Source organism: Chiloscyllium plagiosum, unplaced genomic scaffold, assembly GCF_037043375.1.
Source record: "Chiloscyllium plagiosum isolate Xiang-an unplaced genomic scaffold, Cpla_swu_hap1 HiC_scaffold_7, whole genome shotgun sequence".
NCBI classification, from domain to species: Eukaryota; Metazoa; Chordata; class Chondrichthyes; order Orectolobiformes; family Hemiscylliidae; genus Chiloscyllium; species Chiloscyllium plagiosum.
In genome coordinates this window covers 25,389,438-25,408,114 of record NW_028270145.1, presented here as the reverse complement: position 1 = coordinate 25,408,114, position 18,677 = coordinate 25,389,438, and the positions used below count along the sequence as shown (strand labels likewise).

Here is an 18,677-nt window from a genome sequence, read left to right as displayed (position 1 = left end):
GGTAGAGGTATTTACAGATGATTACACAATGTCAGCATCATTTGTGACAACATTGATACAAAAGTGGTCCATGTCTTTTTGCAGCAATGATTTGGAGATGCCGGTGTTGGACTGGGGTGTACAAAGTTAAAAATCACACAACACCAGGTTGTAGTCCAACAGGTTTAATTGGAAGCACACTAGTGTGCTTCCAATTAAACCTGTTGGACTATAACCTGGTGTTGCGTGATTTTTAACTTTATGTAGCAAGATCTTGACAACACTTAGGTTGGGCAGATAACTAGGGCTGTCAACTTGGGCTTGGTAAATTACATTTGGAGCATACAAAAACTATCTCTCACAGGAGAGAATTTAACCATCACACCTTGACATGCAGTGCCATTACCAATACTAAATCCCACACTATCAGCATCTTGGACATTACCATGGACCAGAAACTGAACTGGATGACATATATATAGTGTGGCTTACAAGACCAGAGCAGAGATTAGGAATTCTGTTGTGACTTATTTACCTCTTGACTCCCCAAAACTATCTACAAGGCACAAGTCAGGAGTGTGATAGAATCCTCCCCACTTGCCTGAATGAGTGCAGCCCCAACAACACTCAAGAAGCTTGACACCATCCAGGACAAAGCAGCTTGCTTGTTAGGGAGCACATCTAACACCTTCGACATCAAGGCTCTCCACCACAGATGCACAGTGGGCAGCACTGAGTACCTCTCCAAACCACACTGCATCACTCACCAAGACTCCATTGACAACACCTTTCAATCCTGTAGCCTTTATCATCTTGAAGGACAAGGGCAGGAGATGTATGGAAGCACTACCACCTGTGAGCTCCCCTCTGAGCCATGCACCATCCTGATAGTCTGGTAACAATCCTAGAATTCCCTCCCTAATGGCATTGTGGCTGTACCTGCACCACATGGACTACAGGAATCTAAGAAGGCAGCTTACCCCCACCTCCCTGTGAACAGTGAGGGATGGGCAGTAATTGCTGGTTTAACCAGTGATCCCACATCCCTAGGTTCTGGATTCCTTGTTTTTTTAATAGATATTTTTATTGAAGAAAAAGGAAATTTTTTAAACATTTTTTTACAAACTTACAAAATAACGCAAACAAATATAAACACTAATATACAATTAAATATTAAATAAATGATAACCAAAACACAATAAACAAAAAAAGAAGAAAACTCAACAAGTACTAATCTAATCTACAAAGAAGCAAAGCATATAATAAAATATCTTACATTACTCAAAAAAACATAGTAATTAAATAATGAAGTACATGCTCAGAATGAATTAACATCAAGTCATAATAAAACCTGTATTCATACAGGATTCCTCCTCTCGGGGGGCCCCGGACCAGCCAGAACCACAACCACAACTAGATAAAAGCCCTTGATAATATAGTCGAAATATCTGTATCGATATAGCTCAGGAAGGGCTGCCATATTTTATAGAATAATTCAGTTTTTTGGTGCACCATATTTGTAAGGAAGTCAAGGGTAATACATTCCATGATTAACCTGTGCCAATTCGAAAGTCCTGGAGGGCCCTCAGCTACCCAATTTACTAAGATATTTTTCCTTGCATAAAAGGAGAGAATGGAAAATAATTTCCTCCCAGGCACATCCAGGGAGGGCAGGTTCGAGAAGCCCAGGAGAAGAGATACTGGACCTACTCCAATTTCTGCTCCCAAGATTTCTGTTAGCACATTTGTTATTCTGATCCAGTATTTGCGGATCTTATGACATGTCCATAAGCAGCGTGTGAGAGTGCCCACTTCTATTTTACATTTAGGACACATTGGAGATGCTCCTGCCCTAAATTTTGCCAGTTGTTCCAGTGCTATATGAGTCCTATGGAGTATCTTTAATTGAATAGCTTGGGTTCTATTACAAATGGAGTTCTTTCTGGCATTATCCCAGATGTCATCCCACATTTCTGAAGGGATTTCCAACCCCAACTCCTGATTCCATGTTTTAAACAATTGTTCCATATCTTTCGATACTTCATTTTGTAATGAGTGATAGAGAGTGCTGACCAAGGGTGGACCCATTGGCCATAACACTCTTCTTTCCCTATACAATTTATAAGAGCTATCTAATAATGTGGTCTTATTCTGTATATAATCTCGAATTTGGAAATATTGAAAAAGGTTTCTATTCGGCAGTCCAAATTTCTGGTGCAGCTGTTGAAAAGACATCATAACCTCCCCATCGAACAGATCCCCTAAGCAAGAAATACCCCTGGACCTCCAGGTTTTAAATGTAGCGTCTGTGTGCCCCGGTTGAAAATCCCATGCTCCCACTATAGAAGTATAAGGAGAGGTTTTTTTGTGAATTACCCTCGTCTTGACACATTATCTTCCAGACTTTAATTGTATTTAATACAATAGGGTGTTTACAATGGTCCATAATAACTTTCATCTTATCTAAAAATAAGAGATTAATGAGGGGACACTTTGCTTGAGAAGCCTCAATGTCCAGCCAGATTGATTGCGGGTCACATGAGACCCAGTCAGCTACGTAGCTTAATAGAGAACTCAGCTGATACTTCCTAAAGTTTGGAAAATCCAGTCCTCCCCTTGCTTGTGGAAGCTGCAGTTTCTTTAACTTAATACGGGGCCGTCTATGACTCCAAATGAAAGAACCAACCGTATAGTTTACACAAGGCCAGCCTCTGCAACATCACAGGGAGCATTCTCACAGGGTATAAGAGACGAGGCAAAATATTCATTTTAATTACAGCTATTCTGCCTAACCAAGATATCGGGAGATCCCCCCAGCGTTGAAAGTCCTGCCTTATCCTCTCTAATAGGTGCACAAAATTGGCTTTGTACAGCTGACCAAATACTGGGGTGTTAAAAATACCTAAATAGAAAAAACCCTCCAGAGACCACCAAAAGGGAAAGCAAGACCCGTCCGATAAATTGGACATACTAGCGAGACCACCCATCGGCATGGCCTCCGATTTTGTGAAATTGATTTCGTAACCTGAGAATGCACTAAATAAATTGATTACTTGGATCAGGCTGGGCACGGACATCAAAGGATTACTAAGAAAAAAGAGAACATCGTCTGTATAAAGGGTAATTTTATGTTTACCCAAACCAACCCTCGGAGCCATTATATTAGAAGCGGCCCATATAGCTTCCACTAGTGGTTCAATTATTAGCGTGAATAATAATGGTGAGTGAGGACATCCCTGACGACAGCCCCTACCCACACTGAAGCTATCCGAGCCTAAACCATTAGTAATCACGGCTGCTTTGGGGTCATTGTACAATATTGAGACCGATTTAGAGAATACCGTTCCGACACAGAACTTTTCCAGTGTGTAAAACAGATACGACCATTCAACCCAATGGAATGCCTTCTCCGCATCTAAAGAGACTACTATTCCTGGTATTCTTTCCTGATGACAGACTTGAATCACATTCAAAACCCTTCTAATATTATTAGATGATCTACGGCCCTTGATAAACCCTCTTTTATGATGTATGGTAAAACCCTCTCCAGCCTTAATGCTAATGTTTTAGAAAGAATGTAAAAATCTACATTTAGCAAAGATATTGGTCTGTATGATGCGCAATCTTCTGGGGCCTTTCCTTTTTTAAGAATGAGAGAAATATTTGCTTCTCTCATCGAAGGCGGGAGGCAGCCCTGACTATATGAATAATTATACGTGTCTATAAGTGGACCAGCCAGTACCCCTATAAACTCTTTGTAGAATTCAGCCTGGAGTCCATCTGGACCAGGTGCTTTGCTGCTCTGAAGCTGCCTGATTGCATCAAGTACTTCCTGGGTTGTCAGGGGAGTATTCAGGATCGACACCTGTTCCGGGGTTAATTCTGGAAAGGCCAGGCTTTTAAAAAAGGACTCCATCTTCTTAGCTCTGTCTTCACAATCCTGTGATTTATACAGATCAGAATAAAACTTTCTGAAGGCTGTATTGATCCTTTTGCGGTCATGAGTCAAAGTACCAGCACTTTCCCTAATGAACATGATAGCTTGAGGGGCCTTTTTTCTCCTTGCGAGATATGCTAGGCATCTACCAGGCTTATCGCCGTATTCATATAGTCTTTGCTTTGCAAATAATATTTCCCTCTTTACTGTTTGGTAAGTACGGTATTCAAGGCTGTCCTAAGGGCTGTAATCCTTTGTAACTTAGCAATAGAGGGCCTATCAACACACGCTGTCTCAACTGCCTTCAAGCAAGCCTCGAGTAGACGCTGTTGTTCTCCCTTTTGTTTTTCCTGTGTCGCCGAGTATGAAATAATGAGACCTCGTGCATAAGCCTTAATGGTCTCCCACATCACCGACGGGTTACTGGCCATACCTGAGTTAATTTCCAAAAAGGTTTTGGATTCTTGAGAGGAATATTTTACGAATTTGCTATCCTTCATTAAAAAGGAATCCATACACTAATGTTGGGGGCTTGTCTCATCATCCATAATCTTAACTTCCATATACACTGCGGCATGATCAGAGATTATTATATTACCTAGTTTGCAGGATAATATGGAGTTCAAAAAGGTCGAGGGAGCAAAAAACATATCAATTCTAGTATGACACTTATGTAGGTTAGAGTAAAAAGTAAAGTCTTTGCCCTGCGGATGAAGGCACCTCCACACATCTACCAACCCTAGCTCCTTATTCAAATCCGCCAATTGTCTGGATCAAAGAGATATATCCACAGTACCCTTGGGTACTCTTCTATCTCTGGGTCCATAGTACAAATAAAATCTCCTCCTATAATTGTGTGACGAGCCCCAAAAGTCATCAGTTTGAAGAACGCTTCCATTATAAATTTGAAGGGGTGTGCTGGGGGACAATAAAGATTCAAAATTCCATACTCCTCTCCATTTATGAGGGCTTTGATCAGTATATACAATCCAGATTCATCTTTTATCTGACTTAAGATTTTGAAAGGAAGGTTCTTCTGAATGATAGTGACTACTCCCCTACTTTTTGAACTAAAAGATTAAAAGAAGGCCTGGTCGAATCCTCCTTGTTGTAATTTTAAGTGCTCTTTATCCAGTAGGTGTGTCTCCTGTAAGAGAGCGATATCACCCCTTTCTTTTTTGAGGTTTGATAATATTTTCTTCCTTTTGATTGGTGAATTACTCCCCTTAACGTTCCAGGTGCACCACCTAATCAAATGACTAATCCTGATCGTCCAGGCAAGTCCGAGACCCCAGGGAGGAGGAACCCCACCCAAAAAACCCCGAGCATAGACCGTAGAAAATTCACAAAAGTAGAAATTCTTTAATACATTAACACCAATATAGTTAAAAACTATTTCTAAATAAGAAAAATATAAAACACATTTAAAAGGAGATTTTCCCCCTTGTTCCCATGGGGCATCACTACCTGTCAATAGACCCACCGTATCCTCTCCCAACCAGCGCCCTGCCCTCGACCCAGGCACCACATAATAGAATAAACAAATTCAAGTGTACTATGAAACCAAAGTTAAAAGTCAGTGCCCCACACCCACACCAACACTTGAATGCGTTTAGTAAAGATAATACAAAGTATAAACATATAAAACTACAAAGTTACAATCCCAGCAAGTAATAGATAATTAAGTATAATAACAGAAGAAAAAAAAAACATGTTCTAAAAAAAATTGAGGTAGGACAGAGCAAAGGCCTTCCCCCCGCACCCCCCCCCCCCCCCCCACCAATGGATCAGCTAAGCCGCCCAGCCTGTCAAAAAAGAGAAAATCACATAATGGATAACAAATAAGCCCCGCTCCCTACCCCCCAGGAGATGATATTAAACAATAAATGGGATGAAAAGAGAAAGAAAAGGTAAACTGGGGGAGGGGGTGCAAAATAGCATCATTAGCCATATGGTTTAATTCTTCCAGTCTATTTAAGAGAGTCCAAAAATTCTTTAGCTTTCTCCAGTGATCCGAAGTTATAAATGGATCTTTCATGGCTGAGGCGCAGCGTTGCTGGGTAACACAAGGAATATTGGATGTTTAAGTCTCTCAGACGCTTCTTTGCCTCATCGAATGCCCTCCTCTTGCGAACCACGGCTGGAGAAAAATCCTGGAGTAGCATAATCCTACAGCCCTTGTACACCATGGCCTGGGGATCCTTCCCCAGGATTCTAGAGGCTTCCAGGAGCATCTGTTTCTCTCTATAGCATTGGAGCCGGAACAGATCGGGCGGGGGTGTTGGTCTGACCCGGGTCTGCGTATAGCAACCCGGTGGGCTCACTCTACCCGCACCTGGCCTGGTCTGGACTCTAACTTTAACATTTCAGGGAGCCATTGCTCCAAAAAAACTGCCAGCTGGCCTTCCTCTTCTCGTTTGGGAAGGCCCAGCAACCGAATATTTTTTCGACGACCCCGATTGTCAAGGTCGTTGATGTGCTCCTCCAAGGTCCGGACTCGCTGTTCGAGAGTCCGGACCCAGCCCACGGCCGATTCAGCGGCAGTCTCCGAGGTTGTGGCCTTTAGCTCTGCCCCTCCAACACGATGTTCAAGTTTTTCAATTTCTTGGTCGTGCTTTTGCAGCACAACTGAGAGTGACTCACACCTGCTCCTGGATTCCTCAATAAAGGCATCGATCCTCTCCTGCAGCTTGTTGATCCCGGAGACCAGGCTTGCCTCTGCAGGTAAGTCCCCTGAGGCGGCCGTGGACGTCTCTGCCTGCTGCGGGAGGGGGTGGGGGAGGGGTCCCCGCCTGTTGCGAGCTGCGGGCATTTTTACCTTTAGTCATTTTTACCTTTAGTCATTTTAAGCACCGCACCAAACTGTTCAAATGACGAAATATGCTGGGTAAGAGTTATTTTAAATGGTTTAGAGGGTGTGGTGGAGGTGGGTACCCCACTCTGCCTGAGTCTTGGGCAGAGTACTACAGACTCAGACTTGCTGGGTCGCCGCCATCTTGAATCCCCCCCCCCCGGATTCCTTGTTAACAGGAACACACATCTTGCGGTTATCTTTTCTAGTCCTGTTAGAATTTTATAGGTTTTTAGGAGATCATCCTCATTCTCCTAAACACGAGTGAATATAATGCCAACCAAACCAGTCTCTCTTCATATGTCAGCCCTGCCATCCTTTCCCATTATATTTTATACCATTGTGTCTCACTCTCATTTAACAGTGTTTTGACACAAAATGTTCAAGATCTCCTGGACAGTCAAATACAGAGTGAGGATAAGCAGCCTTTCAATGTACACAGCTACACTAAGTATCACCCAATGGAAGAGGTAAGTCTTACCTAAGAGGAGAAGTGAATTAAATCTTTTTCCATTTCACACTTCAAAACATCCTTCACTGTTTTGTTCTCAAACACTCAGATCTACCAGTGGATGGAACAAATGAAGGAAAACTATAAGGAGCTGGTGTCACAGCATCTACTGGGGATAACCTACCAGAAACGGCCAATGTATTATCTAAAGGTATTCAGTGAGTGTTGTACTCAAGTGTTCTTCTTCTATTTTATTACTGGTTCAGAATTAAGCTCCCTGACCAATATATTGTCCCATCAATGGACTTCACCAGACAGCAGCTCAGTCCCCACCAACCTTGTCGAAAGGGTGACGCTGGCAAAGAACAGCCGGTCAGGCAGTATCCGAGGAGCAGGAGAGTTTCAGGCCTAAGCCCTTCATCAGGAATGTGAAGGGGGGAAGGCAGCTGAGACATACATAGGTAAAACCAATGACTGCAGATGCTGGAAACCAGATTCTGGATTAGAGTGGTGCTGGCACAGCAGTTTAGGCAGCATCCGAGGAGCAGTAAAATCGACGTTTCGGGCAAAAGCCCTTCATCAGGAATACAGGCAGAGTGCCTGAAGGGTGGAGAGATAAATGAGAGGAGGCTGGGGGTGGGGAGAAAGTAACATAGAGTACAATAGGTGAGTGGGGGAGGGGATGAAGGTGATAGGTCAGGGAGGAGGGTGGAGTGGATAGGTGGAAAAGAAGATAGGCAGGTAGGACAAGTCATGTGGACAGTGCTGAGCTGGAAGTTTGCAACTGGGGTGAGGTGGGGGAAGGGGACATGAGGAAACTGTTGAAGTCCACATTGATGTCCTGGGGTTGAAATGTTCCGAGGCGGAAGATGAGGCATTCTTCCTCCAGGCATCAGGTGGTGAGGGAGCGGTGGTGAAGGAGGCCTAGAACCTCCATGTCCTCAGCAGAGTGGGAGGGGGAGTTGAAATGTTGGGCCACAGGGCAGTGTGACTGATTGGTGCGGGTGTCCCAGAGATGTTCCCTAAAGCGCTCTGCTAGGAGGCATCCAGTCTCCCCAATGTAGAGGAGACTGCATCGGGAGCAACGGATACAATAAACAATATTGGTGGATGTGCAAGTAAAACTTTGATGGATGGATGTGGTCTTCCAGCACCACTAATCCAGCTGAGACATACGTAGGAGTGTGGAGATGGGGATGGAATTGAGGTAGCTGGGAAAGTGATAGGTGAGGGGGTGATGGTGTTAGGTCGAGGGGGTGGAGCAGATAGGAGGGAAAGAAGATGAACAAGTAGGACAAATCAAGAGAGTGGTGTCGAGTTGGAGGATTACGGAGGGAATGGTGTCTGCGAAATGTTAATGGGAGAGGGGAGGGAAATGTATCTCTGGTGGTGGGGTCTGATTGTAGGTGGCGGAAATGGTGGAGGATGATGTGCTGTATTCCCTCCCCACCCCTACTGGCATTCTGCAGAGACCATTCCCTCCATGACTCCCTTGTTTAGATCCAAACCTCCTCCCCACCCCACCCCACCCCCCCATCAACCCAACCTGCATTCTTGGCACCTTTCCTTGCCACTGCAAAATGTGTAAAACCTGCACCCACACCTCCCCCTCCCCCACCCCTCACCTCCATCCAAGGCTCCAAAGGATTCTTTCACATCTGGCAGAGATTCTCCTGCTTATCCAAGCATGTCATCTACTGTGTCAGTTGCTCTTGATGTGGTCTCCTCTACACTGGGGAGACAGGACACCAACTTGCGGAACATTTCAGGGAAATCTCTGGGACACACGTACCAAACATCCCCATTGCCCTGTGGCCGACCACTTCAACTCCCCCTCCCACGCCACCAAGGACTTGCAAATCCTGGGTCTCTTCCACCGCCAAATCCAAGCTACCCAACGCCTGGAGGAAGAACGCCTCACCTTTTACCTTGGGATCCTCCAACCACACGGGATCAATGTCAACTTCACTAGTTTCCTCATCTCCCCTCCCCCCCACCTCATCCCAATTCCAACCTGCCAGCTCAGCACTGCCGTCTGGACCTGTCCTACCTCCCCATCTTCATTCCTACCTATCTGCTCCACCCTCTGCTCCGACCTATCACCATCACCCCCTCTCACCTACATTTACCTATCGCCTCCCCAGCTACCCCACACTCCCAACGCCCACCTTCCACCCTCCTATTAATCTCTCAGCCCCATTCCCTCCCCCCCCCACTACAATTCTGGTGATGGGCTTTTGCTCGAAACATCAATTCTCCTGCTCTTCGGATGCTGCCTGGCCTGCTGTGCTTTTCCAGCGCCATACATTTTGACTCTGAATTCCAGCATCTGCCGTCCTCATTTTCCCCACCAACCTTTTTACAATCAATGTGACAATACTTCCCCATATGTTCTACCCCGGATCATCTCAGTCAGCTTCCCAATTACTTAGGGTACTTTTGCCAAGTACAATGTTGTATAATTGAGATGAATAGTTGATACTGCATGTGAGAATACACTTATCATGTCTATCTGAGCTCAGTTAGTTGGCGTTAAACATCCTGCAGAGAAATTTGATCTTTGTTCCTCTAGACTATAACTGGATTTGAAACTCAAATCTCAGGAAGTCAAAAATAATGTGACAACATCTCTCCTACTCACACCTTTGAGAAAAGGAAACTTTCATATCAAGATCTTGGGATTCACTTCAACCCTGGTCACTGGAATGGTAGAATTGTATTTCCAAAAGATACCAGTTGAATTGGGAATGATTGGGATTTGGAAGGGACGTGCTTTGAAGTTAGTACCTTGGGGTGAAGATTACCTTTCAGAACATCACTGGGTCACAAATGGAGCTCTTTGATTGTCTGAACCCATTAGATATAAATAGTCTTGGTCTGCTGTACTGCAGCGAATGACAGACATGTGTTGTATACATTTTAAGATGTTATTAAGACAATAGATATCATCCAAGCAGGAAACCTAAAGTTTGTAACAAGGTTATTTATGTCCTCTACAATGGTTCCTCCAGCCAATATATTGGTCTCTGAGTGGACACTGGAAATTTCCAGCTGGCAAATGCCTGTCATTCTATCGCACTGGCACCAGAGCCATTGCTACACATCATTCTTCCTCCTGCAAGATGCTGTGATCCCAATTACCCCACACAAATACAACATCAGAACCAATGGCCCCTTCATCTTCCATTTGTTTTGTTTGCAGATCAGTAAAAAATCCGATAAACCCAAGAAGATTATCTGGATGGATTGCGGAATTCATGCCAGGGAGTGGATTGCTCCTGCTTTCTGCCAGTGGTTTGTGAAGGAGGTGAGTGTCCCCTTACTGGAGATCTGCAACAGGAGACTGAATGGGTGGGCCAGGGAGCGGGGTTGGAAGAGAGGAGGTGGGGGAAGGGAATAAACAGGGCAGATCAGGAGAAACCTTCCCCCTTACTGGATGCTTTAATAACCAGAGGGTACACCTTTAAGGTAAGATGCAAGAGGCTTAGAGGAGATTTGAGGAAATGTTTTTTCGTCCAGAGGGCGGCAGGTGTCTGGAACTCACTGCCTATAAGTGCGGCAGAGGCAGGAACTCTCAACACATATAACAAGTATTGAGATGAACACTTTGTTATGGACCAGACCAAATCGCCTCAAAATATATTAAGAAGATAGCCTGAACCTTAACTTTTTATTATTTTAAAAGTAAGTGTAAGGCATTGCATTCCAGCTGCAATTCGATTGCTCAAACCACTCAACCTTAAGCAAAACACAGTTTATTTTTGCACTGTAATTAAAATACAGAGAAAATATAAGTAAAAGAATTGGCTTCACTGTAACTCTGTCAAAATGCTTAACAAAATAATATATATATATATATATATTAGCTACTACTAAGTAATTACTTCAGTATAGTAACATCCCATAGTTAAGCCCTTGGCAAAGAAAAATTCAGGAAAATGTGAGGACTGCAGATGCTGGAGATCAGAGCTGAAAATCAGCCCTGAAGAAGGGCTTATGCTCGAAACTTTGATTCTCCTGCTCCTTGGATGCTGCCTGACCTGCTGCACTTTTCTAGCAACACATTTTTAAATTCAGGAAAATGGCTAGTCTCCATTGTCATTCTAGCAACAGGAAGAGAACCCCAGTTTTTAGCTGTAACAGAGAGAGGAATAAAAGCTTCCACATCCACTTTCAAAACCCCGGTAACTGCAAAAAGATAAAACTAAAAACTCTCATTCTGTGGGAGTTTGATCCCACCCATTCAGGCTGCATCTATTGTTCCAACTTGAAAGGAAAACCCAGGGCTTCAGAAGATGCTTACTTTATTGGCTTTGAGCATACCATTATTCACCTCTGTCTTAACCTTTCTTCATGTAAAAAACTCAGGACAAAATGCATCTTTTAAAGCTGTAGTATTGTCACAAGAGGATTTTGTATAATCCAAGATGGAGGATGGGAACAAATTGTGGCTGTGCGAGCTCCTCCTTTTTGAGGTATTTTAGGTGGTAGAGGTGATTTCCTCCAATTCCAGGAGCAGCAATTACTGTTTTATATGGTGTTCCATTGTTTTGGAAATTTGGGGAGAAAAAGATCAAAATAACGGCACTTTAAAAAGGAGGAAGGAGAAAGAAACCTACAGTGCTGTCTGACACAGCAGTGGATCTGCACAGCTACTGCCTTTGCTGACGTGGAGGAGCATGTGTCAGAGAGCTCACAGCACAGGAGCAGATAAGTGCATGGTTTTTAAAACCCCCTTGCCTCTGCTGTTGACCTGTCCCTTCTCCCCCACAGACCTAGCTTGTCCCTTGTCAGTGCTGAACCCAAACCCTCCAGACCCATTACCCATCCTTAGCCCTTGTTGGACCTGATTTCTCCTCCACACCCCGACCTGCCCTAAACATTTGCTTTCACCCTTTTACATCCTGCCCACCTGGCAACCAACCCTCCCAGCACCCTAACATCACACAAACCTCTAGTACTGGTGGCTTGACTACAGATGTCAATGTGTACATTCACATTTCACAACATAGCAGCTGATGGCTGTGAAAAGGGGATGTGGCTTGTCTTCCTCTGACAGTTCTATGCTACAAGTGAACTGTTGGAATGGAAGTATGGCTCCGCATTACTGAGAGACCCCTGCTCTACTCCGAGCAGAATCTCCTCTGAGGAATGCAGGCCTTCCTTCTTTCTTTAAAAAGAAGGGCTAGAGTGATAAAGTCTGCAGGAGATTGCCACTCCATGGAAAATCTGTCCTGGGTATTATCAATGAGCAGATAATGAACTGACTTTACAGATAATACAGAATAATGGTGACAGTGTTTTTTTTATGGCAGCTGCTTTGCAAAAGAATATACAAAGTCACAGATAATATCAGATCATGCAGAGAAAGCAGTTTATTTCCAATAAAAAGGCATTGCTCAGAGACCTCAAGATAAATAGCATTTGAGATTAACGCTGAGAGTCCAAGATAGTTCAAGCCAGTTGAGCTAACAACAAATATAATTATATCCAGTCATATCATAATAAGGAAAGTTAGTATAGAGAGCTGCTGGTCGAAGCTCAGGGAGGACAGAACTGAATGGCCTAGAATTTGGATCATTTTTGACAACACATTATTAACATTAATGGCATTTACCTCTTGGAATCTGACCTTTGTCTCAGGATTTAATGCATGGCAGATTAAAGTGCAAAATATTGAAGCTGGGATTTGTCATTTGCTGATCTGCAAATATTGTAGTGTGGACCCTCCCTCCAGTTGCAACTCCACTGCCCCATAAAGCCAGCAATCATTGATCTGACAGTTTTCCCTTTTGAACTCTATTATCTATATAGAGTTTAGGAGCTTTCACCATCTCTCAGTGATATACAAGGTAAACAAAGCATGTGCTTACCTCTGTACCCATGACTAGATCTTTCCTGGAACAGGCCTCCTATCTACCTGCAGAGGCTTCAGTTTGAGAGGCATTATTCCACATCCAGGGTGGCTGATCAGGAGTCTGTGCTACTGTAACTACCCATCACAGGCAAATTGCAAGGATTTACAGATTGACAAGCAGGTCTGCCTTTTCTCAGATGTGCTCCGAATACACTTTACTGAGCAGCAAGTCCCAGAGAAGGAACTTACACCTGAAGTTTCTCACTCAGTCAGGGATGCTATCCACTGTGTCACAAGGTCTTCACTATCGATATTAGAAGCCCCATAAAGAATTAACCCCTGTTCAATGAGGTGTAACAGCCTTTCTAGCCTATAATCACTGGCTCTGGACTTCCCAATCATCAGGAATACCCTTCCTGAATTTACTCTGCTTAGTCCTGTTAGAATTCTATAGGGGCCTATGAGATCCCCCTTTATTCTTTGAAACTCCACTGAATATAGTCCTAACCGTTCAACTGTCTCTTCATATGTTAGTCTTTTCAACCCAGGAATTGGTCTGGAAAACCTTCATCACATTCTCTCCATGGTCAGAACATCCTTCCTCATATAAAGAGACCAAAACTGCACGCAATCCTCCAGTTGTGGTTAAGGGCCTGTACAACTGCAGCAAGGCATCCCTGTTGGTGTACTCGAATCTTCTAGCTACAAAGGCCACCTTACTGTTTGCCTTCTTCACTGCCTGATGCAGTTCATGCTTACTTTCAATGACTGGTGTATAAGGACTCCCAGATCTCATTGCACATCCCCCTTTCCCAATCTACCACCATTCCGATAAAAGTCTGTCTTCCTGTTTTTGCTACCAAAGTGGATAACATCACATCAACCCACATTGTATTAATTTGCTATGCATTTGCCTACTCATTCAACTTGCCTAAATCATACTGAAGCACCTCTGCATCTGCCTCACCCTCCCACTCAGTTTTCTGTCTATAACAATAATAATTTAATCATTAGCATTGGTGCCTGTGGTTGCATTTCATTGGCACGCATATAAACTCCTGGGCAAAAGTGAGGACTGCAAACCAGAGTTTAGATCAGAGTGGTGCTGGAAAAGCACAGCAGGTCAGACAGCATCCGAGGAGCAGGAAAATCGACATTTTGGACAAAAGCCCTTCATCAGGAATTGGGTCCGGCCTAGACAACAAACACTAATCAACAGTACTGCTTACAGTCAGGATGAGGCTCCTTGAATAAAGCTCCATCAAATACTTCTAATCTTCTCTTTCTATAATCTCACTTTGTGTGCGTATGTGCCAGATACTAGAGACATACACTGCAGACCCTCAAAAAGATCGTTTCCTCCAACATATTGACTTCTATGTTCTGCCAGTTCTGAATATTGATGGTTACATTTACTCCTGGACAACAGTAAGTACAAACCCAAATTGTAATTATGTAACGCCTACTGAAACACAATTCCTACCTGCAAATCTGTGAAACTTGCCTCAGTGTAGTTCATCATTCTACACTAAGTCTAAAATCCTTCTCGATTTCTAGGATCGTTTATGGAGAAAATCCATGTCTCCATGTGACATCAGCTCTTGCTTTGGAACTGATCTCAACAGGAATTTTGATTCACATTGGTGCAGTAAGTAGTGTTCTCAAATCTTCTCTTTTGCATTTACATTATTCTTTATTTAGGAATCAGCCATCCTCTCCCTCTATTGGTTCCTGTCTTCCCATCAATCTGTTGACCTTGCTACTATTGTAGATCACAGTGTGGAAGTTAACCTATTTGAATCTTTTAAAAACCCTTTCACAAACTGGGGTCAAGTTTAAGTATAAAATGAGAACCTCGGGCACGGGGCATGGAGTGGGAGATGGTTATCATTTTGAAATGCTAAACAAATATACGGGCAATTCAAACTGAATTAATATGACATGCTCCTGTTGAATGAATTAATTTTACCCACAGTCAAAACTTGTAAAAAATTAATTGAATTCAGCATCTGACAAAAGTCTCTGCATTCTGAGTTGCATTAGCTGTGGCATCATCATATCAATCCCACTCTGGAACAGATTTGGTGCTTTCAGTTTCAGAATCATCCCTTCACAACCAATCATAAGATGGAGGAGCAGAAGTTGGTTGTTTAGCCAATTGAGTCTGTTCTGCCATTCCATGAGATTAAGGCAGATCTAATAATCCTCAATTACACTTTCCTGCCTTTTCCCACCATACCTTGATTCTCTTACTGATTAACAATCTCCCTCAGCCTTGAACATAATTAGCTACATAGCTTCTACAGGTCTCTTCAGCAAAGAATTCCACAGATTCACTACCTTTAGAGAGAAGAAATTCCTACTTATCTCTGTTTTAAATGGGTGACCCCTTACTCTGAGATAATGTCCACTGATCCTAGACTCAGTCACAAGAGCAAACAACCTGTACCCATGTCAAGTCCCCTAAGAGCCTTGTATGTTTCAATAAGGTCTTCTCTCATTCTTCAAAACTTCAATGAGTATATGTTCAACCTACTCAACCTCTCCTAATAAGACATTGATGAACCTCCAAATCATCCTATTCTCCATTCTCTAAATTACATGTTTCTCTTTTTCTGAATGATCTGATTGCAGTTTGTGTGCTAATAACATGGTTAAATTTGATGATGATCAAGTTGAGGCAATGCAAATGGTTCCATTCTTTGTGAAACCTTTATCTCCATCAACCATCCAGCGATTCGAACTGGCTCAAACATAATCCTTGAATAGCCTGTTAAGTTCACAATCAAAGATTGAACTACAGTATTAAAACTGACTGATATAACTGTTATATAAATGTTATTTCTTCATAGGCATTTCTTGATATCATTGGTTCCAAGGAACCGGATCGTACCACACACTGATAGCTGCATTCTTACATATGTACCACACAATGGATCCATTTCTTCACTTTATCCTCATCCATCCAACTGTTGTTATGGGCGTGCACACATCCTGCATTTGGATTTGGATTTTAGTCTGATTTTATGTTTGAAAATGACTGTAGTTTTTAATTTTGTTGCAGGCCTGAACCTTGATTTCTGTTATCATCCCAGTTAATGCTGATTAGACTGATCCCAGAATGAAATCTGGCTTCATCGATCATATTCAGTTTTAAATTTAATGTGGCTATCTCTGACTGAAACATAAGCACGCAGGCTGCAGATATAGTTTTGAAAATAATTTGATTTGTCACACAAATGAAAACTAAAATAAAAACAATCCAAGCTATCCAAGTACAGCAGAATTTAAAAGAATTTGAAACATAAGACAAAAGAAAATCCTATCTATTCCCCAATGCCCATCATTTTAGAGTTATTCAAAAACCAAAGAAAATCATCCTTCCTTGTCCATGATTTGCTTTAACTGTTTTTTCTCAGATCCTTCCCTGTGAGCTGTGAGTGAATATTCACGTAAACAAGAGCTTAAACTTTCTCAGCCCTGAACAACCTGCAAAATTCTGAACATTCCTGATCTGGACCTTTCGCAAAATACACTCTTGCATTGAAGTAACTTATTTCTTAACTGATCTGAATAATCTCCTTTTTCTGGAAGAGGCTATGCTGGCATTTGATTTCACCCAAATTGCCTTCAAAATTCCCCAAACTTTTCCAATTTCCTCATTTTTCAAGGCTGAGATTGATTCTTGCTTGTTCCAATCCCATAAGTAAGTTAATTTTATTCAAAGCTTTCTCTCGCTTATCATTAAACCCTACATTATAAATAAACTTGCATCAATATGCCAGGAGGCATAAACTGGTTTAAAAAATTATAGTTCCAGAAATACTGAACCAATTAGTTCACAAATGCAGACTCATGCCCAAATGTTACATTTGAAATCCAAACTATAAAATATATGCTATTAAAGATACCTTTCCCATAAGATTTATGCCTGTGGTTTTCAGTAGAACTGCTTTCAATCCTTTCCACTCCACAGTTTGTTTTCTGGGCCTACTCATGGGTGTTTCTTTATTCTTCTGTTATTCAATTGTGAGATGTGGGCTTCACTGGCTTGGCACCATTTTGTTGTCCATCCCTAGTTGCCCTTGAGAAGGCAATGGTGAGCTGCTTCCGTGAATCTCTGCAGTCTATTTGTTGTAAGTTGACCTACAATGCTATTCTGGAGGGAATTCCAGGATTCTGAGCCACCCAGTTTGCTGATATGACGTAATGGGCACTTGTTGTTTATGCCGCTGTCTGATGATGAATTGCTAAACATTGGTCAATTGGAGGTTCGTTGGTAGTCTTAAAACAATTTTGGTCTTCAGCAGACTTTCTGGCTGCACCAGCTATGCATTGGTCTGAAATCTTCACTGGACGTAGGAGTTGATTGGGCCCACTCAAATGTGAATATTGGCATTGCACTTATGCTGACAAAGGGACAATTTTCAAAGATGCATCCCTATCTGTTCTTCTCAAGATCAGAGAAGTGGTTGGTCTGTATTCTTATGAAGGAATTGGTCTTGGGAATCCTCCTTTGGACAGGTTTCTTCTATTCTCTCACCAATTTTGCAGGAACACTGAATTCCTAAAGTGCAACACCATTGTTTGGTGATTTGTTTTTAATTAGAATGTGGGTGTCACTGGCTGGCCAGCATTTATTACCCATTCCAGGTTGCCTTTGAGAAGGTGGCAGTAAGCTGCCTTCTGGAACCGCTGCTATAGCTAGACCCGCAATGCCCTTCAGGAGGGAATTCCAGGATTTTGACCCAGTGACAGTGAAGGAACAACGATATACTTCCAAGTCAGGATGGTGAGTGACTTGGAGGGGAATTTGAAGGTGGTGGTGTTCCCACATATCTGCTGCACCTGTCTTTCTAGATGGAAGTGGTCATGTGTTTGGAAAGCATTGCCTAAGGATCTTTGGTGAATTCTTGCAGATAGCACACACCGTTGCTACTGAGTGTTGGTGATGGAGAGAGTGGATGCTTGCAACTGCGCTGACCTGAATGGTGTTGAGTTTCTTGAGTGTTTTTGGAGCTGCACCCACCCAGGCAAGTGGGGAGAATTCCATCAGACTTTGGGAAGTGGATAGCAAATGATATGACTTTTACTTTGAAACAAGTCAAGGATGCATTTCAGTTCATCCTTTTCCTTGCACGTTCTTCCTTGTCTTTAAACCCCTGCGCAGAATCTTGGTGACAAAGCCTGCTTGATTCCGTGCGCTGATTTATAAAGTGAGTAAAATATATATTTATACTTGTAAAGAATCCATTTAGAAAGTGGAAAATTGAAGCTGATGGTTAATGTGAGAAACAGCATTTCTCACCAGAGAAAGAAGGGAGGGGGGCTGACCTAAAAGCCAAATGTGGGCCAAAACATAATTTTTGGCACCAAGAAAAATAGGATTGTCTTACACACTAGGTTGACTTCCACGCTTCAACCTCCAGTATTTATTCAGCTCCGCTCCAATCGAGCAATGTAACATTACCTATTTAATATCTACAGAAACGCTCTGAAGTAAAATATCTGTAAAGATATTTGCTGATCCAGTGCTCTGAGTGTACTTGGCTATTTTCTTCCTGTTTATCCAGTTCTGATTGTGGCTGCTTAGTATTTCAGA

At 42.7% G+C, this 18,677-nt stretch overlaps 1 protein-coding gene across 1 annotated transcript in view; it reads left to right on the top strand.

Moving 5' to 3' along the window:
- The window catches only part of LOC122551992 (carboxypeptidase O-like), a 46,601-nt gene that overhangs the window by 14,196 nt on the left and 13,728 nt on the right, over positions 1 to 18,677 (top strand). The window contains exons 4-8 of the mRNA XM_043694554.2: positions 7,132 to 7,237; positions 7,328 to 7,429; positions 10,421 to 10,525; positions 14,393 to 14,503; positions 14,633 to 14,723. Of these exons, the coding sequence (XP_043550489.2) occupies positions 7,132 to 7,237; positions 7,328 to 7,429; positions 10,421 to 10,525; positions 14,393 to 14,503; positions 14,633 to 14,723 (515 nt within the window). The remainder of the gene's footprint in view (positions 1 to 7,131; positions 7,238 to 7,327; positions 7,430 to 10,420; positions 10,526 to 14,392; positions 14,504 to 14,632; positions 14,724 to 18,677) is intronic.